General features: G+C 48.5%; 2 protein-coding genes across 33 annotated transcripts in view; one reads left to right on the top strand and one right to left on the bottom strand.

Moving 5' to 3' along the window:
• The first annotated feature begins 670 nt into the window (after window positions 1-670).
• Large2 (LARGE xylosyl- and glucuronyltransferase 2) lies at window positions 671-7,920 on the top strand. 8 transcript variants are annotated; one of them, XM_034495221.2, is made up of 15 exons: window positions 681-1,708; window positions 1,794-1,952; window positions 2,028-2,128; window positions 2,419-2,501; window positions 2,722-2,845; window positions 3,031-3,202; window positions 3,320-3,424; window positions 5,020-5,132; window positions 5,203-5,328; window positions 5,454-5,609; window positions 5,702-5,862; window positions 6,320-6,598; window positions 6,894-7,043; window positions 7,141-7,336; window positions 7,464-7,920. In XM_034495221.2, exons 2-15 carry the CDS (start codon window positions 1,853-1,855, stop codon window positions 7,671-7,673), a joined length of 2,076 nt encoding a protein of 691 aa, XP_034351112.1. In that variant the 5' UTR covers window positions 681-1,708; window positions 1,794-1,852; the 3' UTR covers window positions 7,674-7,920. The 8 variants fall into 8 exon arrangements, with proteins under 8 accessions (XP_076785403.1, XP_034351112.1, XP_076785404.1 ...); XM_034495222.2 differs by having other exon boundaries at window positions 685-1,708; window positions 2,028-2,125; XM_076929288.1 differs by having other exon boundaries at window positions 671-1,708; window positions 1,794-2,125.
• Window positions 7,921-8,427: 507 nt separating this feature from the next.
• The window catches only part of Phf21a (PHD finger protein 21A), a 174,608-nt gene continuing 155,229 nt past the window's right edge, over window positions 8,428-27,806 (bottom strand). For 20 of the 25 annotated variants that reach the window (XM_076929281.1, XM_076929276.1, XM_076929269.1 and 17 more), the window contains 8 exons: window positions 24,614-24,665; window positions 23,863-23,942; window positions 23,389-23,449; window positions 20,908-21,071; window positions 15,972-16,127; window positions 14,263-14,338; window positions 13,836-13,939; window positions 8,428-12,867 (listed from right to left, as the gene is read on the bottom strand). In XM_076929281.1, coding sequence (XP_076785396.1) covers window positions 12,613-12,867; window positions 13,836-13,939; window positions 14,263-14,338; window positions 15,972-16,127; window positions 20,908-21,071; window positions 23,389-23,449; window positions 23,863-23,942; window positions 24,614-24,665 — 948 coding nt within the window. In that variant the 3' untranslated portion in view covers window positions 8,428-12,612. Of the gene's footprint in view, window positions 12,868-13,835; window positions 13,940-14,262; window positions 14,339-15,971; window positions 16,128-20,907; window positions 21,072-21,143; window positions 21,167-23,388; window positions 23,450-23,862; window positions 23,943-24,613; window positions 24,666-27,806 lie in introns of all 25 variants that reach the window. The other 5 variants (XM_076929284.1, XM_034496761.2, XM_034496758.2 and 2 more) reach the window with 1 other exon arrangement.

Here is a 27,806-nt window from a genome sequence, read left to right as displayed (position 1 = left end):
AGCTGGCTCAAAAGGGGGGTGGGTCGTGTCTCAGCGTCTAAGGACTAGGCTCGCTTGGGTTTCCCTTTCCTCTGAAGACTCCCAAAGGGCTTCTTGAGGGTCCAGCAGCTATTTCTGCTCTTCCTTTCACTATCCCACCCACAGTGCTGAAGTTTCCACAGGATCGACACGAGGAGTGACAACAGTGAGATGTACAGAGGCAGTATCTCCACTAGCTCACGTCTCTTTATGGAAGACTTAGCTTGGTCTAGGCTCTGCCTGTGACCCTGCCTGCTGCTCCTTCACATTTTGACTCCCACGACTCAAAGCCCTGCACACCAGGGTTTTCTCTTAATTCTGAAAAGTACAAGAGGCAGCTTTCGGTTTCCATAGCAACCTCTAAAGACCCACAAGCTGATCTCCCCCCGCCCCCCATCTCCCAGAGAAAGGCATTCAGATCACTCCCGGGAGGAGCTAGCCCCAGGCTACTGCCTGACTTTATACTGGACCCTGGGCTAACAGGCCCAACTTGAGCCCCTGGTGAGGCCCTTACCTTAGAGGGCAGGCCCAAGCTTCCATCTAGTTTCCACAGCACACTGAACACCTAGAATGTGTGTGGAGGTGGGGGTGGGGGCTACCCCCAGAATAAACAGGCGACTTCAGCTTCCCTTGAGGACCTGGGAAAATAAGTAAGAGATGTAGACAAAACTACATTCCAGGAAGAAGGAAGGGCAGGGGCAGGTCCTGAGGTAGAAAACCCTTAAGGCAGCCGAGAAAGCAGCCGCAGCTGGGAGTCTGCAGGAGCAGTAGAGGGCTGCCTGCCATAACAAGTAGCCAAAGGCTGTAGGTGGGTTCCTTTCGCTCTTCAGAGACAAACTCATCTTGTGTCCTGCGGGTGATGTGAAGATTACCTAAGCAAAGACTTGGCAAACAAGTGCTCAGGGCGCACTCTGTGTGCGCTCAACCAACCATGACGGGGCTTCTTCACAACCCAGCGCTCCCTGCACCCCTTACAGGGCAAAAGGCGTGCAGGAGGCCCACTGAGGGGTGGAGAGGAGAGGGAGGGAAAAATCCAGCCCTTGGAGCCCGGCACAATCACAGCTTTCCAGACAAGGGTGGGGGATGCATGGTCCTGCCCCGGCAGCAGTGAGGCTCTTTGCCAGCTCTCGTGCTGGAGGGGAGGTGGCCTGCAAAAGGACGCAGTGCCCGCATCTTTCATTCCGCTTCTGGGTAGGGCTAAGGGCCAGGGAGGACGCGCAGGCTACAGGTGTCCCTAGCAGGCCCAGCCTCCTATCGTCGAATTGAGCAGGTGTCCCTAACCCCTGGGCCAGACATTCCTATCCCATCCCCACTACCCTCAGCCTCCCAGACTTCTGCGGCGTGTTCGCCAATTCTTTGATTCTCCGAGTCATCGGTCCCTCCCCTTAGGGGGAGGAATGGGGTCCCAGAGCCAGGAAGGTACAGGTAGCGGGCACAGGACCACTCTGGGTAGCTGTCCCCATAGCCTTCAGCCCTCCCAGTGCCTTCATGTAAAACCACCCTAAAAGGGGTGGAAGGTTCCCAGATGGTGCGTTGCAGGGGCGGGCCCGGCGGGGGTCTCCCCGCCTCTTCCAGCTCAGCCAAGCAAAGGTGAAACCTGAGCCCAGGTTGGGGGCGGGGCTAGGTAGCGATTCGGTCTGGGTCTGCGCTGCTGAAGAGGAACTGGGCCTTCCCGGAGCCACTGGAGCAGGTGAGGCCGGCAGCTGTGTAGCAGGGCGAGCAGCGGTCGGGCCCCGCGGTCCATCGCTGATCTTCCTCTGGTCCTTGGTCCGCAGGGTTGGTGATGGAGCCCGCAGCCCGGGGTCGCACCCCGCCCTGAGTCCCACAGACAGCCATGCTGCCCCGAGGGCGCCCCCGGGCAATGGGGGTCGCTGTGTTGCTGCTGCTGCTGCTGCTAGTGATTGGCTTCTTCTTGTTCGGCCGTGACCCGGAGTGTGAGCGCCGGAGCTGGGAAGAAAAAGAGGGGATCCCGTGTGACCACTGCCTGTTCACGCCACGTGTCTTTTCAGATGGACTAGGCACAACTGCCACCCTCGATGGAGACCTGTACGGGAGCCGCAACCTCTCCGCCTCCAGCCCGCAGCTTCTACTGCCACCCAAGTGCGAGGTAGTTGTGCCAAGTGCTGCCACCCCCGAGTTTCCTGGCCCCCAGTCCAACCATCTAAGCATTTGTGGGAATCACAGCACCTGACATCTGGCTACCGAGCTGGGACGCCTGAGGACGCTTGCAACGCACGCCCTCCACTCCTGTTCTCAGATTCCTCGCTTGTGAAATTTAGGCGTTGCATCTAGGCACCCCTTTTTCTCCACCCCGCTCAGATGCTAGGTGTAGCTACACTGATGGCTAAGCTAGCTAGTAGAAGTTGAGGGCTGCTGCTGACCTAGGTGTCCCCTCCCCAGATGTTGCATGTGGCTGTCGTGTGTGCCGGATACAACTCCAGCCGAGAGATTGTCACCCTAATGAAGTCCGTGCTATTCTACAGGTACAGACAGGCCTGGATGAGGGTCAAGAGCCTATCCATAACAAAGCACCACTGTTCTGAGTTTCCTCACCTATGCTGAGGAAACTGAAGTTTCTTATGAAGGGTCCCATCAGAACATTCCCAAGGGCTCCTTGTAGGAGACAGGGCTTCCTACTGTTGGGAAGGAAAATCCTGTATTGTTCCTGTACAGCCATGTCAGGCTAACTTTCTCCACCAAAAGGAAAAATCCACTGCACCTCCACCTGATAACTGATGCCATAGCCCGAAACATACTGGAGACACTCTTCCGAACATGGATGGTGCCAGCTGTGGTGGTCAGCTTCTACGATGCTGAGGAGCTCAAGGCAGGAAGGAGTCTCCCCCTCTGCTCTGGCCCAGCTAGGCCTACCCTCTTCTTCCAGCAGTGGGTGGTGGGAGAAGAGAGACTCTGCCCTACCAGACCTCCTGGAGCTGAAATCTTTCATCCTTTTGGGGGCAATGGCCACCTTCAGCTGTGCCACTTGCTATGTTCTCCCCCTCCTCCGGACAGCCCCTGGTTTCCTGGATCCCCAACAAGCACTACTCTGGCCTATATGGGCTAATGAAGCTAGTGCTTCCCAGCATCCTGCCTCTCAGCCTGGCCCGAGTCATTGTCCTGGACACTGATGTCACTTTCTCCTCTGACATTGTGGAGCTCTGGGCATTCTTTGGTCACTTTTCTGGTGAGACACCTGCAACCCTGCCCCAGCCTGTCCCTTCCCCAGCTTCCCCAGGCCCCTGCTCTGGACTATCCCTGAGCCCACATCCCTAGGCAGCTCCCTCCCACCCTCCCCTCCCAGACAAGCAGGTGGTCGGTCTCGTGGAGAACCAGAGCGACTGGTACCTGGGCAACCTCTGGAAGAACCATAGGCCCTGGCCTGCCTTGGGCAGGGGATTTAACACAGGTGGGACAGTGGTGAGGGAGGCAGGATGGGCTGTGGGCCTCAGGGTGGGGCGGGGCACAGAATGCTAGGAAGCCCCCCAAAAGAACTCTGCCAGTGCTGTGGACTGGACAGTAGGTGAAGAGAACCCTCCTGCCTTTGTGTCTGTACCAAATGGCTGTGGCCAGCTCATTGTTCCCTTTGAGGCTCTGTTTTCCCATCCATATCATGGGAAGAGTTGCAATAGCCCTGCCGTTGCCACATGTGAGAGAGTGTGTGGGGAGGTTTCTGTGAGCTTGGCGTATACTGCTCCTCTCTACCCAAGGGAATTATGGGAGATTTTGTCTGAACCATCAGAAAATGTAGTCCTGTGTTAACAATTTGGACAGATTCTGAGGGATTTACCATTAGGCACTTTTGTTGCTGTGCAAACACCATAGGGTATGTTTACACACACCCAGATGGGATAGCCTGCTCTTCTCCAGGCTGTGGTGTGGTATGGGAATACCAGGCATGTTACTGGATTGAGTGTCTACTGACAGACAGGTAGGCAGCTGTAATTCAATGGCAAGTGTTTGTATAGCTGAGACTGGAAAAAGCATATAGGAAAAATACTAAGTAGTAGTAGGTTGGTTGGTTGGTTGGTTTGACAAGGACGCATGCATCCAGTCTGTCTTTGAACTTAACTATGTACCTGAGGATGACCTTGAACTTCTGATCATCCTGCCTCTGCCTCCCCAGTGCTAACTGCAGGTGTATGCTCCCTGGTTTATGCCATGTGGGGGCCATAAGCCAGGGCTTTTATGCACGACAGACAAGCACTACAACTGAGCCACACACCCCAGCCCTCGCTGGTGGCTTTTTAATTCATTTAATCATGTACCACCCGTAGTGTGTGCTTTATAGTATTGACCAAAGCACCATTGGGTGACACATGACCACCTGCACAATTCAGAACTTGCAGCCTGGTGTGGTGTTGCCTCTTGGGAGGCTGAGGCAGGAAGATTGCAAGTGTGAGTCCAGTCTGAGAGACTTAGTGAGATCCTCTTTCAAAATAATACTTTTTAAAAAAAGACTTGTGTCTTTTAAAGTTTAGTCTGCTGGGCAGTGGTGGCGCACGCCTTTAATCCCAGCACTTGGGAGGCAGAGGCAGGCGGATTTAGGAGTTCGAGGCCAGCCTGGTCTACAGAGTGAGTTCCAGGACAGCCAGGGCTACACAGAGAAACCCTGTCTCGAAGAACCAAAAAAAAAAAAAAAAAAAAAAAAAAATTAGTCTGTCTGTATGTATGTGCACTGCATGCATGCCTGCAACCAGTAGAGGTCAGAAAGGGTACCGAATCCTCTCAAATGAGGGCTGTGAGTCACCATGTGGGTTCTGGGGCTCGAACCTGGGTCCTCTGCAAGAGCAAGTGTTTTTAATCATGTATCCGTCTCTTCAGTTCCTCAAAATAAAATTAAAAAAAAAAAGGCTAGGGGTGTAGTTCAGTGATAGGCTGTCTCCAATGTAAGAGGGTTCAGGCTCCCTCCCCACCCCCATACTACAAAACTAACATTTCAAAAGACTTGGGATGGATCTGGATGTCCCTGGTGGGCATGGCAACCTCTCTCCCTGTTGGCAGGCGTCATCCTGCTATGGCTGGACAGGCTACAGCAAACCGGCTGGGAGCAGGTGTGGAAGCTGACAGCCAAACGAGAGCTGCTGACTCAAACGGCCACTTCCTTGGCTGACCAGGTCTGGAGGAGTCTTTGTGGGAGCAGAACTGAGGGGCAGGCTGGGGACTGAGGTGTCTGTCACTGCCTAGGACATCTTCAATGCGGTCATCAAGGAGCATCCCGAGCTGGTGCATCCCCTGCCCTGTGTCTGGAACGTGCAGCTGTCAGACCACACTCTGGCTGAGCGCTGCTACTTGGAAGCAGCTGACCTCAAAGTGAGTGAAGACTGCAGGATGGAGAGGGAGGGGGTGGAAAGCACAGGGCAGGGGCCACCAGAAACACTGACCACTCCCTTGCTCTCTCATTCTTCTCACCCACTGCGGATACCTTCCGGGGCCAGGTGATCCACTGGAATTCACCAAAGAAGCTTCAAGTGAAGAACAAGCATGCAGAGTTCTTCCGTAGTCTGCACTTGACCTTCCTGGGCTATGATGGGAAACTGCTGCGTAGGGAGCCCTTTGGATGCCCCAACCACTTCCCTCCTGGGGCTGAGCAGGTGAGACGGGGCCACACTGGCTTGTCTTTAGAAGGTCTGGCCCCTCTGTACTGGAGGGCATGTCATTCTTTCCTTCCTGGAACCCTGCTCAGTTGCAACAGGCCCTAGCACAGCTGGATGAGGAAGAGCCCTGCTTTGAGTTCCGCCAACAGCAGCTCACTGTGCACCGGGTGCACATCACCTTTCTGTCCTACCAGCCGCCGCCTCCCCAGCCTCACGATGTCACCTTGGTGGCCCAACTCTCTATGGACCGGTGAGGGTGTAGAGGGTAGCTTCAGGTAGCATGGCAAAGTCTGAGACTTAGCATTTGAGAGAATGATTTTATCTGGTAGCCTGATGGATGATTCGGTAGTGAGCTGCTAGTCCCTGGAAGAGTCCCAGAAGTTGGAGACATTGGATATGATGGGGAAACGCTTGGGCTTTGGAATCTTGGGCTAGGCATCTTTCTGATGCCTAGAACTGTTCTTGTTCTGTGCTGGGGGACCACGAATAAGCCTCAGCATTTCAGGCTTCTGGTTTGCCCAGCTGTCAAATGTAGATATACCCACCCAGGGGTAGTTGTGAGGATTAAAAAAGACCAGCCCTGTGTGCTTGTAAGGTGCTTAGTCACAGGAGGGAGCTCTCCAGCAGCTAACATTGGGGAAGAGTTCTAGCCGTCCTTGGGCTTCTGTGCACAGCCCGAGTAGGGCTGACTACCCACTTCACTCCAGGCTGCAGATGCTGGAAGCCTTGTGCAGGCACTGGCCAGGCCCCATGAGCCTGGCCTTGTACCTGACAGATGCAGAGGCTCAGCAATTCCTGCATTTCGTGGACATGTCGCCAGTGCTCTCTGTGAGGAAGGATGTGGCCTACCATGTAGTGTACCGGGACGGTCCCCTCTATCCGGTCAACCAGCTCCGCAATGTGGCCTTGGCCCAGGCTCTCACACCCTACGTCTTCCTCAGTGATATTGACTTCTTACCTGCCTACTCCCTCTATGACTACCTCAGGTAGGCCTGGAGGATGGGAGAGGGACAGCATTTGGGGTATATGCTATGATGGTCAGAATGTTTTCGGAACCCTAGGTTGCTGTTTCTTTCTGGGACTCAGTGGCTTCCACAAAGTGGGGCTTATCTTGGGCTTTTCTTTGGGCTGCTACTGAGTCATGAAGGTAATGCCCTATTTCAAACAGCAGTTTCTGTGTGGCAAGGCTACCTAAGACAGCAGAGTTGGCTACCTGGAAGGTGGGGCTGCGGCTCAGCAGGGGTAAGACCCTGGGCTGAATGTCCACATGCTTCTCCCCAGGGCTTCTATTGAGCAGTTGGAGCTGGGCGGTCGGCGGAAGGCTGCTTTGGTGGTGCCTGCGTTTGAGACCCTGCACTACCGTTTCAGTTTCCCGAAATCTAAGGCAGAGCTGTTGACTTTACTGGATGCTGGCTCCCTCCACACCTTTAGGTAAGAGAGGCCATGTTCTGCCCTGCTGTCCCCATGCTGGGGCCCCCCTGAGCTCACAACCCCCTACTCCCTGCTTCCACCTCATCCTGTTACACAGGTACCATGAGTGGCCACAGGGTCACGCATCCACAGACTATTCCCGCTGGCGGGAAGCCCAGGCACCATACCGTGTGCAGTGGTCAGCTCACTATGAACCCTATGTGGTGGTACCCCGTGACTGTCCCCGCTATGATCCTCGCTTTGTGGGATTTGGCTGGAACAAGGTGGCCCACATCATAGAGCTGGATGCTCAGGTAAGGAAGGCACCTTATTGTCCTGGCTGTGGTCTGCCACTTCCTATTGGGTCATGGTGCAAGCTTCCATTTTGGCCCTACTTGTGACTCCCCAGTTCAGCCCTGGCTTCTGTCCCTGTTCTTACAGGAATATGAATTCCTGGTACTTCCTGAGGCCTTCTCTATCCACTTGCCCCACGCTCCAAGTCTGGACATCTCCCGCTTCCGCTCCAGCCCCACCTACCGTGACTGTCTGCAGGCTCTCAAGGAGGAGTTCCACCAGGACTTGTCAAGGCGCTATGGGTCTGCAGCCCTAAAATACCTCACTGCCCTGCAGCTGTCCCGAAGCCGAGCCTGAGCTTGCCAGGCTGCCCCTGGCTATGGCTTACACACACATTCCCTGTAGAAACTGGAGAACCCTGTTGGGTTCCCACCCTTGTTGCTATTTAAATTATTTAAAGTTTTTGTCAGAAGGGCTAGAGTGGAACATTGTGGGGGTCCTGGTTCCTTCTGTTGCTGTTCCACACTGGGCTCCAGCCCTCCTTTGCCTCAGCTGGTTTGGGGCTAGTTCTAATTTACATAATAAATTTTTTAAAAAATTGTTATCTTATGTGTGTTTTGTCTGTGTGTATGTGGCGAGAGGGCTTTAGATCCCCTGGAAGTGGAATTACAGGTGATTGTGAGCCACCATGTAAGTGCTGGGGACCAACCCAGGTCCTCATTTCTTTCTAGCCCCACAATAAAGTTTTAAAAAGCATGTTTTTGTGTTTGGTTTTGCTTTTGTGCTCTGGCTGGAGAATCACAGGCACCTTTAGGGTCTGAGGGCATCACTGGGCACTGGGATCTTCCAGTTTGACCCCTCAAGGGCCACAGGCTAGGGATGGAGGCTTTTTGTTTGTTTGTTTGGTTTTTTTGTTTTTTGTTTTTCGAGACAGGGTTTTTCTCTGTGTAGACCTGGCTGTCCTGGAAACCAGGCTGGCCTTGAACTCAGAAATCCGCCTGCCTCTGCCTCCCAAGTGCTGGGATCAAAGGTGTGCGCCACCACTGCCCAGAGAGATAGAGACTCTTGTGCACACTTTCCCACCCCAGCCCCAAACTCAACACTAAGAGGCTGAGAGGCTTTATTTGGCTTTATTTAGTAAAATGTTAAAATAAATAAATACAAATTGATCGGCTGCTCTGTACCCCCCACCCCCTCAAAACAAAAACCAAACGAACAAAACAGAAACTCTGAAGCACAAAACTCCAAATACAAATTCTACCAAGACTGAAGTCACAAAGGGCATGGACACAGACAAGACTGGGTCTGGCTGGCTCTGTGCGGAGCTCGCTGACTTCTGGTCTGCTCAGCCCACCCACCTGACTGCAACTCACCCTGGGCTAAGAGCAAGAACACTGGAGAGGGGTGCAGGGGCCAAGGCTGCCATGTAGGACTCTTCATTCCCTGGAGAGGACCAGTGGAACCTTCCCTGGGAGTCACCTATTTCCTTCTTGGGGAGGAGCTGACCAGGAGCACCAGCGGAAGGCAGGATGAGAAACGATACTCCTATTTTCTGCCAAGGGTGCTGGGATGAGGGGTGGGACAAGGGCCACAGTCATTAACACAGAGCAAAGTAGCCTGCATTCAACAGAAGCCATGGGGTCTGTAGAACCCCCGGAGTCCAGAAAAGGGCCACTGGTCCATCCTACTCCTGCCCCTGGGAGGAGTGTCCTCAAGAGTTCAGCCCTTTAGTTAGGTAAGGTCCATACCAAAGAAGGGCCTGAAGGGAAGAGGCCTTTTAAAGGTTGTGAGCTGGAGGGAGGGGGGCTGGTGGTGAGAGTCAAGAAGGCTCCAATAGCCCTAAGAGGAAGCATCAGAAGCATCAGAGAGGTGGCAGAGAGGCAGCTGTAGGTGCAGACAGACAGCTGGAAATAGAGTCACTCGGGCAGTGCTGGGTACACATGTACCCTTAACACCGATGGGCATGAGGCAGGAAGCAGCAGCAAGAGAGGTGGCCCTAAGAAGATGTCAATCACTAAGATGGAGGCCAGCTGGAGGCTGCCTGGTGGTTGTCACTGGCTGTAGAGGCAGGCCCCACCCAGGTAAAGCCATTCAGGGACTGCTTCTGAGTCTTTCCGGAAGGGTACCATCGGCAGGCTTAATTCTCAAAGCCAGATAAGCAAGGAAAAATGAGAACTGGTCGAGCTTAGTGGAGGCAGACAAGACAGGGGCTCAGAAAGAAAGAGGACCCTTCAGGAGAGAAAGGCGATGGTGCTGACCTCTACAGCCCGCACCTGCCAGCCTGATCCTGGGGACACAGGGACTCCTAGTCCAAGGCCCTCCAAAGTGACTGCCATGCTAGTGAGCCTTACACAGGTGGCTGTGAGATCAACACATGATAGGGAAGATGAAGGCTTGGGGGCAGCATGTGTGTATGTCCAGGTGGTCACAGGTACTCACAGGTCTAAGGGGACAGAAAGGAGCTCTGTGCTGACAGAGATAAGGGCAGGGAGAAGGAAGGGGCAAAGCCCACCGTGGAGGCTGGAGCAGGGCTACATTCTTTACTTCACTCCAGCCGACTCAAAGCAGCTCTTCTCTAAACGTCAGAGGCTGGGAGTCTGTGCTGCTCAGGTCCTGCGCTGTCACCAGCAGCTCTTCTGGAGCAAAGGCCTGGGGTGATTGTTGATGGCTTGTCAACCTCTTCCTATCACAGGTAGGCATTGTGTGCCAAGCCCCAGCCTACAGGCCCAGGGGTTTGGCAGGATGGAGGAGCCGAGACAGGAGATCAGCCTGCTGCTGGTCTCTGATCCTCTGCCAAAGATCCCTCTAACTAGTCCGGGCATCTCCGACTCCCGCTAACTAGACAGCACCTTAGAGCCTAAATAAGAAAACAGGGCTTTTCTCCGCTCCCCTCAGTCAACCCAAAGCCAGAGGCCTGAAGCTGAGACCCCTCTTCTCAAACGCTGGGAAGATGAATAGGTGGCTAGTGTGGATGGACCTCACTCTCTCTCTCACAAGTACCTCTTGTCTGTTCTAGTTTCTGTCAGGATCCAGCTCTTTTTCCCTGGACCTAACTGGGCAAGGAAGAAGCAAAGGGGTCTTTCCTGCTACTCCTAAACTTGGGAGCCTAGTGGGCCCCAGAGAGATGCTGTTCTCAGACCTGGGGCAGAGCCTAGGCCTCTGTCCCTTCACTCAAGGACATGTAACAGATAAAGGTTTCCAGTGGGAACATGCATCTCAGAGAGTTACTTTCACTGTGGTATTGTCGGAGAGATGAGTAGAGAGCCTTTCAGAACCCCATTTTTCTAAGAAGAAAAGTCTACCATAGGCCATACAGGGCAAGCATAGTGAATCTGGCTCAGGAACACCCAGGAAGCATGGGAGTGAAATGGGAGTGAACTCTGACCTCGGGGCTAGCAGACGTCTGCGAGAGCTTTAGCCCTCTCTCTTCAACAAAAGATGGACTTGAAGGCTACCTGGGCTCTCAGAGACATATGGACCCTCAAGGCATCTACCCCCTAATGCAGCCAGCCTGCACCTCATACCCTCCCGGAGGCCAGGTACACAGGCAGTGAGGAGCCTCACTGGTCAGTCCCCGAGGCCCCCCCCCCCCAGGCGTAAGTAATGCTGGTGGCTGTAAGACAGAGCAGCACCAAGGGAAGGTCTGGGTGGGCACCAGCCTGCCTTCTAGCAAGGCCTGAGACCGTGGGGACGCACTGACACTATGCTCATTCCGTTTTGGCTTCAAACACAGGAGATGAGATCCCTGTACCAAGGAGACAGCAAGTCTGAGGAGGGAGGAGGTGGGAGGCCCTGGCCCTTCCGCAGACTGGTGCACCAGTCTATAGACACAACACAGCACAACGTCATCAGGATCAGCAGGCTCTGTGCTAAAAAACTGTAACTACACAGCAGTTTCTCCAGTTCTGACACCTTTTTTAATAGAAATCACCGTTTTTAGGAAACAAATAGCACTTTTGTAATTTTTACAATGTTTCTTACCTTGATCTTAATTTAAGTAACACTAGGAAGACCTCAATATCTTTTATTTTCCTTTTTAATTAAAAAAAAGTTGTTGTTTTCCCCAGGTACAAAGATTTTTTTTTTTTTTTTGCCCTTGCATGAAAAAACAAAAAAATCAGAACCAGAAAACAAAACCAAAAAATAAAAAAAAGAAACAAACCAGAACAGTGCCTGACTGATGACACGGAACGCACACAGACTCACCGACCTCACTTGACACTATGACGTCTACTCTATCATGCAAGGTCTCGCTACCCTCAACAGGACCGTCAGCCTGAAAACAGCCTTTCTATTCCTTATTTTAGTTCTTGTTATCAAAAAAAATAAAAGAAATAAAAAAGGTAAAATAAACAACAAAACTTTGTTTAAACAAAACAAGAACAGAAACAAAAACTTGAAGAAGAGAAAAGGGTCGTCTCCATTCACACACACCTGGGTCGTGCTTTCTGCTCAGAACCTTCTCTTCTTATAAATATAGAAAAGGGGTGGAGCTTGTTTTCAAGTAAAACCTCTGATTCGCCTTCCTCCCTCCTTACCACTCTCACCGCACCCTCCCTTCCCTGCTTAGCAAGGCGGGAACCACCTGGGCTGTGCACTACACCAAGCAGGGGGGCGGGGCTGCAGGAGGCTGTGGGCGGGGCGAGCTGGGGAGGGGCCGGGCTCTCCTCTTGCACTAGGCCCCTCCAGGAACGTTAAATACTGCTTATGTCATATACTTTCCCACCCTTGCCCCTCCCAGCCCTTCCCGTCCCTCTTCTGGGCACTGGGTTAGTTAAATCTCTATTTCCTTTTTTTTCTTTTTTTCTTTACTTTTTTTTTGTTTTTTGGTTTTATGGTAGTGAAACGTTTAGGAACAGGAAAGCCCACACACTCTTTGGACTTGTCTTTTCTACCTAAACAAACGGCTCCCAGTAAGGATCTGAAACCTGCTCTCCTCCCTCTGCCCGTCCCTGCTCCCCACCCAACAAAACAAAAACGAACCCACCGTGGCTGTGGAGGCTGCTGCAGGCACACACTGGTGTATAATAGAGAGAGTAATATATTATGTCACTTGGCATGGTGCTGGCTAAGAACCTCCAGCTGGCACTACTTCATGTAACGTGGTCCAGTCTCTGCATGTACACACAGAATAACAAGAATCAATTGGCAAACTCGGGTGCCACCTGGCACAAGCATCTTCTCTCTCTCTGGAACCAAAGAACCAAAAGAACTCTGTACTTTCCAGAAGCAATCCGGCTTTGCTCTTCTAGAGTCTCCTCGCCACCAGGACTGTGGCATCTCCTTGAGGGCTCTGTTATTTAGTCTCTTCCCCCTGGTTACAGTTCGCTGTACAGCTCTGCGAGGAGGGGGAAGGGGCGGGTGTGGAGGCGGCGTTGGCAGGGGGGGTGCAGTCTGGGCCATTGGAGAGGGCCCCCACAGTGGCCTCAGAGTCTACAGGTTTGGAGAGGTCAATGCCATGGATGAGGCGGATGAGCTGTTTCACCTTGTCCAGGGAGCTGCGCATCTCCTTCTGCCGTGCCAGGATGGTGTTCTTCATCTCCATACATTTCTGCAGTAAATGATAAGGGTGGGCACTCAGCCTCCTGGACTCAGCAGCCCCAGAGAAAAATAAACCCATAAACCAGCCCTTGGGCACTGGCATAAAACCCCTACAAATTATGCTGTTCCTGGTGTGGACAGACACTACCAAAGGAGGAAGATACACGAGGCAAGAGATGGGGCCAATGGTAGGGTAAAAGCCAACTCTACTGGTCACTAGCACTTACAGTGCTGTGACGTGAAAGTCCCCATGAAAGCTGCCCTAAAGCTTGCATCAGCTATGCTCACAGGTGACAGCAGGCATGGTGGTGCACGACTTTAAGTCCAGCATTTGGGAGGCTGGGGCAGCTGGATCTGTGTGAGCTCAAGGCCAGGCTAGTCTATAGGATGAGTTCCAGGATAGTCAGAGCTGTTACACAGAGAAACTTTGTCTTGAAAAACCAAACCAAACCAAAAAAAAAAAGCCAGTGAGGGATACAGGGACTGGCCTGAAGTCTGTGGAGGATCATTTAGTCACTCATAACTTAGAGGCAGTGCATGAGTGGACCAGTAATGTTTAGGAGACCTGAGATAGCCCAATGTCGAAGACTCCAGTCGGTGAACCAGGCCCTCTAGGTTGGCTGCCAGCTGGAAGTCTTTCCTTCAGCCTAGTAAATCAGATGTCTAAAGAGTCACTTAGGGGCCTTCGGCTCTTAGGGTCAAGTGAGGCTCCTCTCAGAATGTGCAGGCACTGGGTGGTGCTACAATGGTGCAGCTGCCACTCCATCTCTTCCCCTGCAGACTGAAAACCCTCTCAGACAGCAGCCACAAGGGCACTCAACAGCTTGGGCAAGTAGCCCATGGCCATGGCACCTGAGGTTGCATAGTCACTCAGAAGGTAGGCGTCCAGCTGCCTAAGTTGGTCCCATTCACACAGGGAAAGACTGGAGGCAGCTGTCAAGGACCCTGCATTGCTGTCTAGACAGAGAAGTGACTTACACTTATAGAACTGCTGAGCTCTTTCACCTTCTGCTCCAGTTGTTCCCGCTCCTGTTTTAAATCTGAACTCCACTTAAGTAGCTTCTGTTTCTCCTCTTCTTTTGCTGGGGAAAAAAGTAACATTTAAACCATCAATTCTTTAGAAAAGCCTGCCCAGCTTTGTTCACCAAAGATACCAGCCCTGAAAGTGCTTGTTGTCATACAGCCAAGGACACAGAACTTGACTACATAGACTTTTCCTTTTGGGTATACTGGCCTTGGAGGCTTAGGCCAGGCTTTACCGGGGGTACCACGCTTCACGGTCTCCTCAAAAGGTAGTTCACAAACTTTCTACTTTATTCAATAAAACACTTTTATTTTTTATTTTTTGGAAGCAAATCCAGCACTGCCCTCCAGTAACTTTTTCCCCTGAAAAGGCAGATCTTACCTGCTTTGTAGGCGATGTAGGAATGAACAATGGCTAAGGTTCCAGGCCATGGAATTGCTTCTTCCTTCTTCAGCATCTGAAAAGAAGTTATAGTTTTCCCTTGAGACCCAAGATCACACCAAACACCAGTGTCTGTGGCTGTAGTCAAGATCCAAGGAGGCTTGTAGAAGCATCACTCAAAATCCTGGACTATACAAAGAAGCAGAGACTTGGGAGCATTCCAGTATCAAAGCCACGTGAGGGGTTGGAGAGACGGCTCAGGGGTTAAGAGCACTAATTATTCTTCCAGACACACCAGGTTCAAATCCTAGCACTGACATGGTAGTTCACAACTGTCTGTACCTCTAGTCGCAGATATCCAACAACCTCTGAAGGCACAGGACACCAGGCATGCACAGACATACAAGTTGATAACACATAGATACACATAAAATGAATACATAAAAATATAAATTAAAGAAGGCCACAGGAGCAAGGCATGGTGGAACACACCTGTAATCCCAGAAAATGCAGGTGGAGCTCTGAGTCTGAGGGCAGCCTGATCTACATACAGAGTTCTAGGTCAGCCAGGGCTACACAGTGAGACCCTGTCTCAAAACAAAGACAAAACAAAACATCCATTCAACCAAGCAAACGAAAGACACACAACCAGAACCACTCTCTACAGCTAGAAGCACAAGGCTGGACACCAGCATGCTGGCAGTCAATTCTGCCTTTGATTTGACAAGGGTTACCTGTTTCAAATTTAGTTTTGTTATGTCTCCCCAAAACACCCAAAGGATGTTAAATGTAGTTCGACACACAGAAATATAATCTAGCCCCCGTGTAGGCAACTGTCAGGGAACCATGTGAGAAAGGAGCAGGAGAAGGCACTCCTGACTACACTGGAGTCCATGGATAAGGACTAAGTCAGGTGTGGTCGTACCTGTAGGCCAGGAAGCCAAGGCAGGAGATCCCATGTTCAATGCCAGCCTGGGCTACAGAGAGAGAGAGAGAGATATCTTGTTTTAACACACCACGAACTTAAGATGCAGCTCAGTGGTCGAGCACGTAAGTCGCACCCACAGGGCCCGTAGTGCATAGACAGCACATACAATGCTCTGGTTTGGGTCCCAGTGTTGCAAAAAGAACAGAAAAAGAAAAGTTTAAAAAATGATCTTAAATCAGGTTTTCTTTTTTCTGATACAGCATCTCACCTTGTAGCCCTGCTTGACAGGAACTCATTATGTAGACCAGGCTGGCCTTACACCCGGATCCACCAGTCTCAGCCTACTGATTTCTGGAACTAAAGGTATGTACAACCAGACCCAGCTTAGAATAGGCTTTTAAGAATCTTAATTTATTGTTTGTTTTGTTTTCTCATCGTGAGAATGCACATCTCACTATGTAGCTCAGACTGGCCTTGAATTTGTTAAGCTCTTGGTTCAGCCCTTTAAGTGCTGGGATTATAGGCTTATGCCATCACACAGGGCTGAGGGTCTGTACTTTGAAAGGGAAGATAAGTCATTTCCTAAAGAAGAAAGCAATTCATGCATCAGGAAGCCTGTGAGGGAACAAAGGCTATACCGTGTGCCTGCATGCTGTGCTATGAACCAGGAGGACAACAACCAAGAGAGAAGGGAAGCCTATTCCCCAGGATGGGAAGGAAAGGCGTTTCCATGGCATTCTTCCTCTTGGTCCCTCACCCATGTGACCCCAACCCCCAGTACCTGGTCCTGACATCTGGGACAGATCCACATGCCCTTGGGAATTGTTTTCAGGGGCGGCTCTAAGCAGTCCAGATGATACACACGGGAACACGTGTCACACATCAGCAATTGGCCACTCTTTCTGCAAACACTGCAAAAATCCTCATGGATATCACCCTATGAGATGAAGAGGAAAGGTAAGAAAAATGATAAGGAGGGTGAAAACTCAATGCTACCTTCTGCACTGTGGTTGCACGTAAGTGTTTTTGAAAGTGAGCTGATGGCACAGAGATGGCAACTTTAGTGTTACAGAGAGCAGGAGTTTCCAGTGGCACAAAGTTTCACCTGCTCCACAAAGCTCAATTTCTGGGGTGACAATTTAGCATTAAGAACTTCCTTTACATCTTCAGATTTAGAGTAAAATTTTAATCTTATAAACTAGAGTTTGCAGCAAAGATCTTCAGGTTAGATAACAGTTTGGCATTTCCAACACCAAGATTCCAATTCACAAATCAGATGCTATCAGGTACTGAGCCAAGTTTATTATCTATCATTTTAGAGGGAGTTTAAAAAGAATTTGGAAATAGAGGCAAGAAATAACCATTTACTAAACTTCTTGCTCACTTGGGGAAATGTTCCCCAAGTAAACGTTCAAATGGGATTGTCCAAGCCAGGAGCAAAGAGAACTGACAGACACACTTCTAACATGGGACTGAAGGAGCCATAGCCATAGCTGAAGAACCAGCATTTGGCATTTGCTGCTCACATCCAGTGGAAGGCTTTATTCTTCCCATAAAACATTTCACTAAACAGAGAAAGCAGCCCCAGTCCACTCTACTGCACCCTTTGTGGCAGTTCCAGTGCTCAGGGAAGGCTTCTGGGCCTCAGAACGGGAGGCACCATCAAACGACAAGAAAGTATAACTAGTTGAAATTTGGAGGATACAGGGAAAATAAAATCAAGAGTTTTTATATTAGTGTGTTCTTCATCCAGTTGATGTGCGACCTGTTGTCTGGATAGGAGTGACACATGGATTAAAGTGCCAGGGAAGGGGAACTGAAGGACGAGCTGGAGGACTCCCAACAAGTCAGTGCTGGCACGCTGCTTTAGGATGTCTGGAGCTTCTGTTAGAAATCCTGCCACAGGACTACAGAGTAAGCAGCCAGAGAGTGATGCCCAGTCCCTTCTCCACTACCATACCACTGAGGGAACACATCTTCCCAATGATACAGAAAATCATGTGGGAATGTCCCCTTTGTATGTTTGTGCATGTGTACATATGCATGTATCTCTCCAGCTCCATCCTTCAAATTCCATATTTATATATACTATAGCAGTAGTGTCTAGCATGTGTGAGTGTTGGGACTTCTGTGTACTCAAAATCACTGAGAACCCTCTGAGTTAGTTACAGAATCAAAGAAAGTTATAGCAACAGTATACTGAAAATAAAACACAACTCAAGGACACAAGTCAGCATTAAATAGCCATGACATCATTTAGGAAGTTGTGTCTCCAGTCTTGAGACTGAGTGTGGAAATGATGCTAGATGTGTCAGTACTATTATAGAAACAATTTTAGTTTGTACACCCCTGAAAAGTTCCAGGGACTCCAGACTACACCCCTGAAAAGTTTCAGGGACTCCAGACTACATTTTGAGAATTGCTTTACCCTAACACTTTAAATACAAAATTCCAAGAATGTCAGAATGAGTATAAAATACAGAGACAGTTCATCCATCAAGGTCAGTCTTTGCCTCAAGAGTGGAGATCAAAAGGCCTAACCCTGGTGACAGGTCATAAGCAAACAGGAAGCCAAAAGTGCCTGACCGTGACATTGCTGGGAACACCAAGTCCGGCTATACTATGCTGAAGATTTATCATTAGTCAGCAAATCTTCCCTTCTCATAAAAATGACGGCAGCTACAAGGTGCGTCCTGAGGATCAGGGTCTGGCTGGGTCTGGATTATCAAGCCCTTCTAGATGGTTATTGATCCCCAGGAAATGCTTGGCTCTCAACTGTTATTGTTTAATTAATGTCGAGGCTTATGCTACCCGGCAGCAAACACATAGAACCCTGTGTGCTGATTTTAATCACAGCTGCTGTTGGGATACTGTGAAAGTAGGAAGTCAATTATCTTAAAAAAAAAAATCCCACTGGGTTTAACTTGGGAAGTGCTGAACATTTTTAGTGGTTTCAGAAAAGCATACTTTGACTTTAGATTTATGAAAAGAACTATGTTCATGTTTTAAGATGAAACCTGGCAAAAGCTTTTAGTTTGTTATTTGACTGGAGTAGACCTTTTAGGTCTAGTCTGTTAAAAGAAAAAAAACCTCAAAGAATGTAGACAAAGGTAATGTGGCATAAGTAATAACTCGTGAGTAAAGCCCCTCCACAGCACTGCACAGCACTGCACAGCACTACACAGCACAGCACTGCACAGCACTGCACAGCACAGCACTGCACAGCACTGCACAGCACTGCACAGCACTGCACAGGGCTCAGGGACTTGCTGACTTCTTTGACCGCATTAGACTGGGAAAAAGCTGGAAAAGTCTTCAGTACTAGCAAACATGGTTTCTGACGGGGACTCCCGGTGCCTGTTAGCCTGCCAGTTTGAAACCTGCATCAGTTACTAGGGCAAAGGTTAGGAAGAATGGATGGAACACGAAGGCTTTAGAACCGGGGTAAGTTTGGAGCAGCAGACAGGTCCGAGGAAGAGAATGCTGGGAACAAAACTCTCCTGTGACCCCACTTCTCTGAAGATAATATTTTGTTTGCTGCCCCCAGAATTCTAACTTAGGCGATCAACTTTATATTTATCCTTGAGAATTCTTTTTTTTTTTTTTTCATTACCCAATTTAATCCTACCCGACTCTTCAAAATACAAACAGAACTGGTCACTGTTCTTCATCCCTGCATCTACTGCTCCATCAGGACCAGCCAGCTGTCATCGTCCCTTGTCTGAACCTCTCTACTGGCCTCCCTGCTTAATTCCATCCTTCCCAAGGTCTTTTTCTACACAGTGCTCCTTTCAAAATCCAGATGGTTCTAGAAGCAGCAGGAATCAACAAAGGAGGCTAAAGTCTCTGGGAAACAGTTTGGCAGACTCAAAGCCACCTCTGACCAGAGTAAAAACAGACTTTCACAAGTTAAAAAAAAAAAAAAAATTCAATGGAAGTTATCTCAAGAGATGAAAGTCAACAAGAGGCTGATAGCACACACCTCCTGCTGTGATACACTGAGAAGGGCCTGTCAGCTCTGATTCTGATTCTGTCAGGCTTCTTCAAAAACCTATGCTCCAGTCTACTCTAGAGGGAACTAGCACAGTTTAGTGGGGCAAACTCAACAGAGTAACTGTGCCACTGAAAAAGACACCACCATTAGGAAAGACAAAAATGGCCCAAGAGGTCCTAGTGATCTCAGGCCATCTCAGTGGATGCACACACTTGTCACTAAGCCTGACAGCCAAGTTCAATGCCTGAGATTCCCCATAGTGGAAGGAGAGAGCTGACTCCCTAAAGCTGTCCTTTGAGCTCCACACCATGTGCCATGGCAAAGATGCACACAGAGACAGATATGCATGTTCTAAATGAACAAACTGTAATTTAAAAAAGGATGGCCCAAGAAACCATTTCAGAATAAAGGAGAGTTATGTGATACAATCAGGACAATAAATGCCAAGAGTGATCTTAGACAATCTAACTACTGGGTTAAATGGAAACACTGGAATATGAATTTAGCATTACATGCTAAGATGTGACCAATGCTAAAGTCTGATAATACTATAACCACATGGTGGCTACACAACAGAATACTGTTATTTATTCTTAGAGGTAAAGATTTCTTTGTTTTTGTTCTTTATTTTTATTTTTTGAGACGGGATTTCTCTGTGTAGCCCTGTCCTAGAACTTACTCTGTAGACCAGGCTGGCTCAAGATCTGCCTATCGCTGCCTCCTGTATTCTGGGATTAAAGGTGGGCGCCTCCATACCCCATTGAGGTGAAGATTCTTAATTCACTCAGAAAAAGATGTGCATGCATATGTTTGCATGTGCAGGTGGACGCAAGCACACAAAGAAACAAATGCAGCAATCAGAGCAAATGGTGATACTGTGTGCAGCCTGTTTATAGGTGGTTCTGTGTGCTGCATCACTCGCAGCCTGTCTACAGGTGCCAGAGTCTTCAGTGAAACAAATCATGTGTAATAGGAGAATTATTTCATCCCTTTACTAAAGCCCTCTGGTGGTCTCCTGTTTTACTTAGAATAAAAGCCTTGGACGAGCAGGTTTATCCCCTCTCTGGTCACAGCTTGCCACACATAGCTGAGAAGTCCCTTCTCCCTCCTCTTCATGGATGATGCCTTCGCCTTCCAGCACTGTTCCTTGTGCTTTCTGTTCCATTTCTCTTCCTTGTGCTCATCTGTGCCTGACAGGTTACACATCTGTTCCCTTGTTGTCTCCCTCTTCCTACAGAACACAAGCCCCCTGAGTGCTTGTATTGCCTGGTTGTTTCTTGATGTGTCCCCAACCTTATGAGCTTGCTCAGCAGAACATGTAAGTGCTAGAATCTGTTTCTGAGTAGTTCCACCAACACAGGACCTCATGCACATCTGGAGGTGTGCCTACTGTGCAGCAGGGCTGCTGGAAGCATCTGCCCTCCAGCACACCAATGACAGATACCACTCAACTACAGGCCATGTCCCCACCCTGCTCTGAGAGCTCATTCACAGTTGATCAAATCCAGACTCTGAAACCCTGGGCTTCCCAGATTTATGTGTACATGACTCTTAAGGACATGGAACAGCTGTGACCCCATAAGAAAGCTGCCTGGCAAGGTATGCAGGCATTCTGCAGTGTCTCCTGCTATTCCAGGGCTATCAGTCTGGTGAGGACACAGCATAGGACAATGGCGTTCCCATGTGAGCTCTCGGAGAGAGTGCACGTCCCCAAGTTACTTACGTCTGTGGAGGTGGGGCTGGGCAAAGACACAGGCTGAACAGGTGCAGGGAAAGTGAATGTGGTCTCTGTCTTTTCATTTTCAGGGGAGTCGGGATGACTGGATGGGGGGGATGTTGGGGTAAGGGCTCCAAACCCCAGCACTGCATTGTATTTTGGAGGACGACCTATATACCAAGAGAAGGGAACAAAAGGGGAGAAGGGGGAGGGAAAGACAGGGGGAAAATGATCTTACATACCTTTGGCCAGTGTTCCTCATTGGCTAGCATGGAAAGGGAAGTGAGGTAGCAGACAGAAGGTTAATACACAGGCCAGAGGAAGGAAAAGAAGCAAAGATGTCAATGTCATTAGAAACAACTACATGAATCCTAAAAGAAAGGAGGAGAAGGGAGCCTTGGAGCATGGCTAAGGTGCTGGCGTCTCTAAGGAGACACACCTTGGGCAGATCATGATCATGCCTGGATTATCACACCTGATGTTTCTAACAGGAGGAGGTCAAAGTTAGAACAGAACTTATCTTCTATGCATTTTCTGCATTAGTCACCATGGGTTTTCTGCAGCCATCAGTGCTAATGACCCCGTGTTCTCGTGAATAGACTTACTCAGCATTTCTGCTTTCCTGTGTCTCTTGCTAACAGTTCAGAGCTTCCTGCTGGTAGGGTGGAGGAAGGCAATGTGAGAAGGCAGAATTCCACTCAGTTACTCTGGCCCTCTGCTGTCAGAGCCACTGTGAGGGGTTTCTAGGAGCCATTGGAGTGTAAGAGTATCAGGGAACCCACAGGCCTCTGAGCCTTGGGCATCCCATACAGTGGTCTGAGAACTGTCTCTCCTTTACAATACCAACAGTCATGAACTACATGTTTAAGGAGAGGGCAGGGTTTTTTGTCCACCCCCCCCCCCCAAGGCCCAATCTGAAGCAATTTGCAAACAGTCTAAAAAAAGCAGAGCCCAGGGTCACAGGACATCTAGGGCAATCACTCTTACCACACACCTAAATCAAGGTCCATGTCTCCTGAGAGTTGGGTGATAGCTTCTAACCTTTGAGTGGTTATATACAAGCCCAACACACCAAAGTCAGGAAATGCCAATGAAGCCTGATTTGCCTACAAGCACTGGTGAAGGCTTTCCCACCAATCACAGTCTATCAGGGTCATGCATAGGTACCATGATGGTCAGATACCACAGTAGCACTGCCTGTGTCAGTCAGACAGAGTCCCAGTTACAAAGAGACTTGCCCAGTTTTTCCCCAAAGAACCAAGTGCTGTAAGGGGGAAAACAACAACAACAACAACAACAACAACAACAACAACAACAACAATGAATGCTCTTTGCTTATCCATACAAGGCATATCCTAGGCACTTGAATACAGGCTTGAGCCTCTGATCTTTCTGGCTCATTTAACTGTTGTTCTCTAAGCAGATACTATCTATCTCCCAGCAGACCAATTAATTGAGGCTGCTGGCTTGTGCCCTCTTATCAGAGAACTGTGTGGTCACTAAAAAAAGAGCTGAACACAAAACCAAAAAGTAACTTATGACTATGGCCCAGAAACCAGTAGAAAGCAGTAAGTTCCCATCAAGATGGGCTGGTTACTTGCAGGACAGAAGTGATAAAGGCTCACTCATGGCTTTACTTGGGCTTACACATTAGTAGCTCTGCCCAAGGCAAAGGTCAGGGTAACCTCAGAAGTCTCCAACGGCTCTGAGAGTCTGTGTGCATGCACAGACATCAGTATGCTAGTCACCTACTCTGCAACCTTTCCAGCCTGCAACTGTTACTCAGGGACACATTACCACATGGAGAAAGGGACCTTGGGATGTATTACTGACATCAGAGAGTGATTTCAGTACCTTGTTTATGAGTCTAAGCCTGAGCTATGAAGACCTATTTAGACCTGTGTGGTAAGAGCTGCTGCTGTTCTGTCTGCCTAGAGAAGGTGTGGAGGAAGAGAACAGTGTGTTAGGAGCCTCTGCACGGGGAGACTATTTTAACAGCTTGCTTTTCATCCTTAGCTCGAGAAGTTCACTGATAAAAGATTCTAAGTTCTCTTCCTGGAAAGTCTGCAGATCACAGAAATGGAGCCCTATTCTACCCTCACTGGAACAGGAAGACTGAAACAGTATGAAAAACACCTTGGCAACAGCAATGCTAGGCTGCTTAAAGATGCCAAATACTTCCTTTCACACGATGTTCTGTTCACTGAGCTATTCATGGATGGCCTGGTAGGCTTGGGGCAGAAATGCTGCATTACACCATTCTCCTGAGCCAGCTTAGCCAGGACCTGGAAAGTCAGCTTTAGCTCTGTGTTCAAAGGGCCAAGAAATCTCTTTTCCTCCATGTTCTCAGAAAACAATAAAAACTACTTTAAATGGCTAGAGCAACTAGGTTCTAGGACAATGGAAAAGAGGGAGGGAGAAGGAAAAGAAACACAACACAGAAAGCAAAGGCAAAAGCAAGACAGGGTGTTTTTAAAAGACACTCACCTCTCTTCCGCGTTCCAGGATGCATTGTGCTGTTAAGGTAAGTGACCGCACTCTTCTTACGCTTTGGAGATTTAAGAAGGAAAGGTGACTATTGAATAGCATGGTCATCACGAACACTGCAAACATGCCTATCACATGCTAATCAGTCAGGCCAATCACTCAAAGGTCTCAGCACTAATGAGTATGATTGTATGTACTTAGCTCTGAGAGAATATTCCAAGGGGCCTCTGCTTCATGACAGCATAGTCAAATCAGGATGAATTAAAACTGTAAGGTAGGATTGTATCCACTCAAACTCCAAAACCTTAAGAGGTGAGCAGTGACTGACAAAACACAGTGGAGCTGTGAGCAGAGAGGCCCATCACTTCACAGAGCTGAAGAGGCTGAGTATAGATGGAAGTGCTCTTAGCAGGCTTTCAGGGGGAGGGACTAACAAGGCACAAGTGAAGTCAGTGCCAGTGCTGGCTGGAGTACCTCTGGCTCAAAGACGGCCCCACTGTACACTGGGTTTGCTGTTGTTCTTCTCTTTCGCTCCTGCCTCTTGCTTTGGATTTCTTGAGAAAAGAAAAGGCTTTGGTTAGAAGATAGAGATGAAGACGCTGAGGAACAGAAATGCACTACGTAATGTACTGGCTTTCCTGCAACCAGTAATGAATAGGCAAAAGGCGGTGTTTCACTCTGTCCTCAACAGAAGCAAGCACACTACTCACACCTCTCAGTGGGAAGGCCACGCCATCCTTCAGTGTGCCACTCTGTGAGTGAGAGTGATGCCATGGACCACACTTATAAACAGCCATTCTTATTTAGACTGCTATGTATACAGGTCTGCATGAGCTATACCTACAGACTACCAACCAGAACTCACCACTCCTGAATTAAATAATAAGGGCATTGATTTCTAACTGTCCTTGGGATCCTGATGTCCAGACGCTGGAGGACACAGACAAGGACTTGTCAAAGGAGCACTTGCTACTGCTGTGAGACAAAGACCAGGAGTCACCTTCATTCAGGATCTGGGAAGGTTCCTAGGACAGGAGTGTGAATGATACAGGGAAGGGCCTATACGTTATATGGACAGGGGCAATTCTTTCTCTAAAGGAATCTCGTTCACACTGGTTCAATCACACTTTATTTGTGCTCCAATTGTCTATTCTAGGAATTCAACGAACATCGCCTTTAGGAACAAAGCTAGAAAGAAGACCATGCTCAGAAAATCTTCTCTTACCTTCTAGATGGTCATGTGTTACCAACCCTAGAGACACCATGAAGGCGAGTTTCTGTGCCAGAGAAGAAAAGAATATATTTCAGTCTGGGATTTTACAAAGACAATCTTAGGTTTCTTAGTCAGAAAGCAGGAAAGCTGCTCTGACAGCTGGAGTCACACGAAAAGCCACCAGAGGCTTTCTGTTCTATAGTGACTCAGGTTTGGATTTTTTGCTCAGAAGAATCTTCTTAAAGGTACCCACAGTGGAAAAGCATACAGAGGAGCTACAGCCCCTCAAAAGCAGCAGCTTCGGCTCCAAGCCACTGCCCACCACAAGGCTGGCTTCTCACATTCTCTCCCACCGGACAGCAGGGACACTAGCTAATGATTTCAGGAACAGTGGGAGGGGATCTGCTTAATATTAGTATTTGCCAGTAAACATGAAACCTAAATATTATGGGGCAGCTTCTCTCTAGAGGACCCCATCTATAACCCTAAGATAGAATGTAAGATCCTTTAAACTGCAGAGAGTAATGAATGGACTGCTGTTCTTTGCTGTGATTGGCTGCGATCTGAAAACTGTCTTCATTGCCTACTGAAGTTACTGTGCATGGCTTCTAAACACCCCAAGTACAGAGGAGAGAATGTTCTCTGTAAATAAAAACACCATCAGCTATTAGGCAACATATTCCCACAAAGTTACTAACAATACAGTTTGGTCTTTAAACACATGAGAGTGCACAAACGCACACACACACATGTCCTGGCCACCTAGGCCTCCTCCCACTCTGGTCTCTAGAGTGCTGGAAAGAGAAGCATGTGCCAAATATTTCTAGCTTCTTCAAAATATTGGCCTTCTGGGGTTGGGGAGATGCTTCTGGGATTGGTTAAAAGCACGGGGTGCTTTTGCAAAGGATCTGAGTTCAATTCCCAGTACCCATATGGTGGCTCAACCATCTATAACTACAGTTCTTCTGCTTCCATGGCATCTGTAGACATGTGGGCAAACATTCATACACTAAAATAAAAATGAAAAATAAATCTCTAAAGAACGATCTTGACCTTTTAATCTCAGCAGTAAAAAAAAAAAAAAAAAGTGTGACATTTGTGTCATTTTCTGAACAGGCCACTCTGCTATCTTCAGAGTTCTAAAAAAGGGTTTTAATTTTCTTTCTTATTTCAAATACTTGGGACTAGCATGTAGAGAATCCGGAGTTTGACTCTTTCCTGGCAAAAACAAAACAAAAACAAAAACAAAAACAAAAAAACAAAAAAAAACAAAACCAAAAAAAAAACAAATGAAGCCTGAAATGGGCAACTTTCCCTCTGACAGGACAAGAACCGGGCAGGGTGATGCCATCTTAGCCTGATGCCCATGCTTTAGCATGGAACGCTGAAATGATAGATTTGGTGGCCAGAGAGATAACCACATTCCCAGTTTCCACAATTCTTTTAAAGTATAACCAAGGACGAGGCTGCCCACAATATTTGCTGTAACAAACATAGGCATTCCAAATATAGTACTCTTTATTCTGACACATCCATCCAGGTCACCTCTGCCAGTCTAGACTAATCTCACAAAAAATTTCTTTTTTCTTTCTCAAGGCAAGACTTCTCTGTAGCCCTGGCTGCCCTGGAACTCACAGAGATCCACCTGCCTCTGCCTCCTGAGTATTGGGACTAAAGGTATGTGCCACACCTTTTCTTTTTTTCTTTTCTTTTTTCTTTTTTTCTTTCTTTCTTTCTTTTCTTTTCTTTTTTTTTTTTTTTTTTGTTGTTGTTGTTGTTTGTTTGTTTTTTTTTAAGACAGGGCTTCTCTGTGTAGCCCTGGCTGTCCTGGAACTCACTCTGTAGACCAGGCTGGCCTCGAACTCAGAAATCTGCCTGCCTCTGCCTTCCGAGTGCTGGGATTAAAGGCGTGCACCACCACTGCCCAGCCACACCTTTTCTTAAATGAGAATTTAAGAATTTCTTAAATGAGAAAGATAGTTAACCCTCCCATGAATTTCCTTTCTTTTTAAATTTTAGACAGAGTTTCATTATATCTCTTAGGTTGGCCTCAAATCCACCTGCCTCATTTTCTCAAGTGCCACCACATCTGGCCATATACACACACACACCCCTTTCTCCTACAAAAGAGTAATCTTGGGGGCTGGAGAGATGGCTCAGCAGTTAAGAACACTGACTGTTCTTCCAGAGGTCCTGAGTTCCCCGGCAACCACATGGTGGCTCACAACCATCTGTAATGGGATTTGATGACCTCTTCTAATGTATCTGAAGACAGCAATGGTGTTCCTCCCCCCCCCCACCCCGTGTGTGTGTGTGTGTGTGTGTGTGTGTGTGTGTGTGTGTGTGTGTATGTATGTATGTATGTATGTATGTATGTATTAAAATAAATGTTTTTAAAAAAAAGATCTTGCCGGGCGGTGGTGGCGCACGCCTTTAATCCCAGCACTCGGGAGGCAGAGGCAGGTGGATTTCTGAGTTCGAGGCCAGCCTGGTCTACAGAGTGAGTTCCAGGACAGCCAGGGCTACACAGAGAAACCCTGTCTCGAAAAAACCAAAAAAAATAAAAATAAAAATAAAAAAAAAAAAAAAAAAAAAAAGATCTTATAAGGTTCTGTTCAACATCTGCTACTGCACATAAAGGCACCTGTTGTGGGTCACTGACATGAGATATCCTTTCTTTTGACAAAGAAACTATGGTTTTTGTGCATGATGGTGAATGCCTGTAATCCCAGTACCAGGTAGGCAGAGGCAAGTAGATTCTGCAAGTACAGGGCCAGCCTAGGATACACAGCTATACCAACTCAGCTATGGCTACCCAGCAAGACCCTGTCTTACAAAAGTTTTCTTTTCTTTTGGCTGACAGTTTGCTCTGTTTCCTCTCAGTTATTGCCATTATTTTTTTGTGAATACTTTTTATAAGTTTTTCAGCAACAACTAGTGCTTCTTTTTGGTTCAAGTTCTGACCCTTTAAAAAAATAACATTGATTTCACATCAGAAAGAAGTACATTTGGTACTTGCTTCACAAAAACTGGGCTGGTTCAAAGGAGCTTTCCTTTTTTTATTTAAAGAAACAAGACTTTTCCATCATGTGGCTTTGATGGCAGTCTGGCATGGTTCCACTGTGGAGGACGTACTGAGGACAGAGGGGGTGTAACTGGTCTCGGAGCTCCCTCACCAGCCATTGACCAACATATCCAGACTACC

This window comes from Arvicanthis niloticus, chromosome 2 (assembly GCF_011762505.2).
Source record: "Arvicanthis niloticus isolate mArvNil1 chromosome 2, mArvNil1.pat.X, whole genome shotgun sequence".
Classification (NCBI taxonomy): Eukaryota; Metazoa; Chordata; class Mammalia; order Rodentia; family Muridae; genus Arvicanthis; species Arvicanthis niloticus.
Note: the sequence above shows the minus strand (reverse complement) of the source record. Positions and strands in the feature narration are given on the sequence as shown.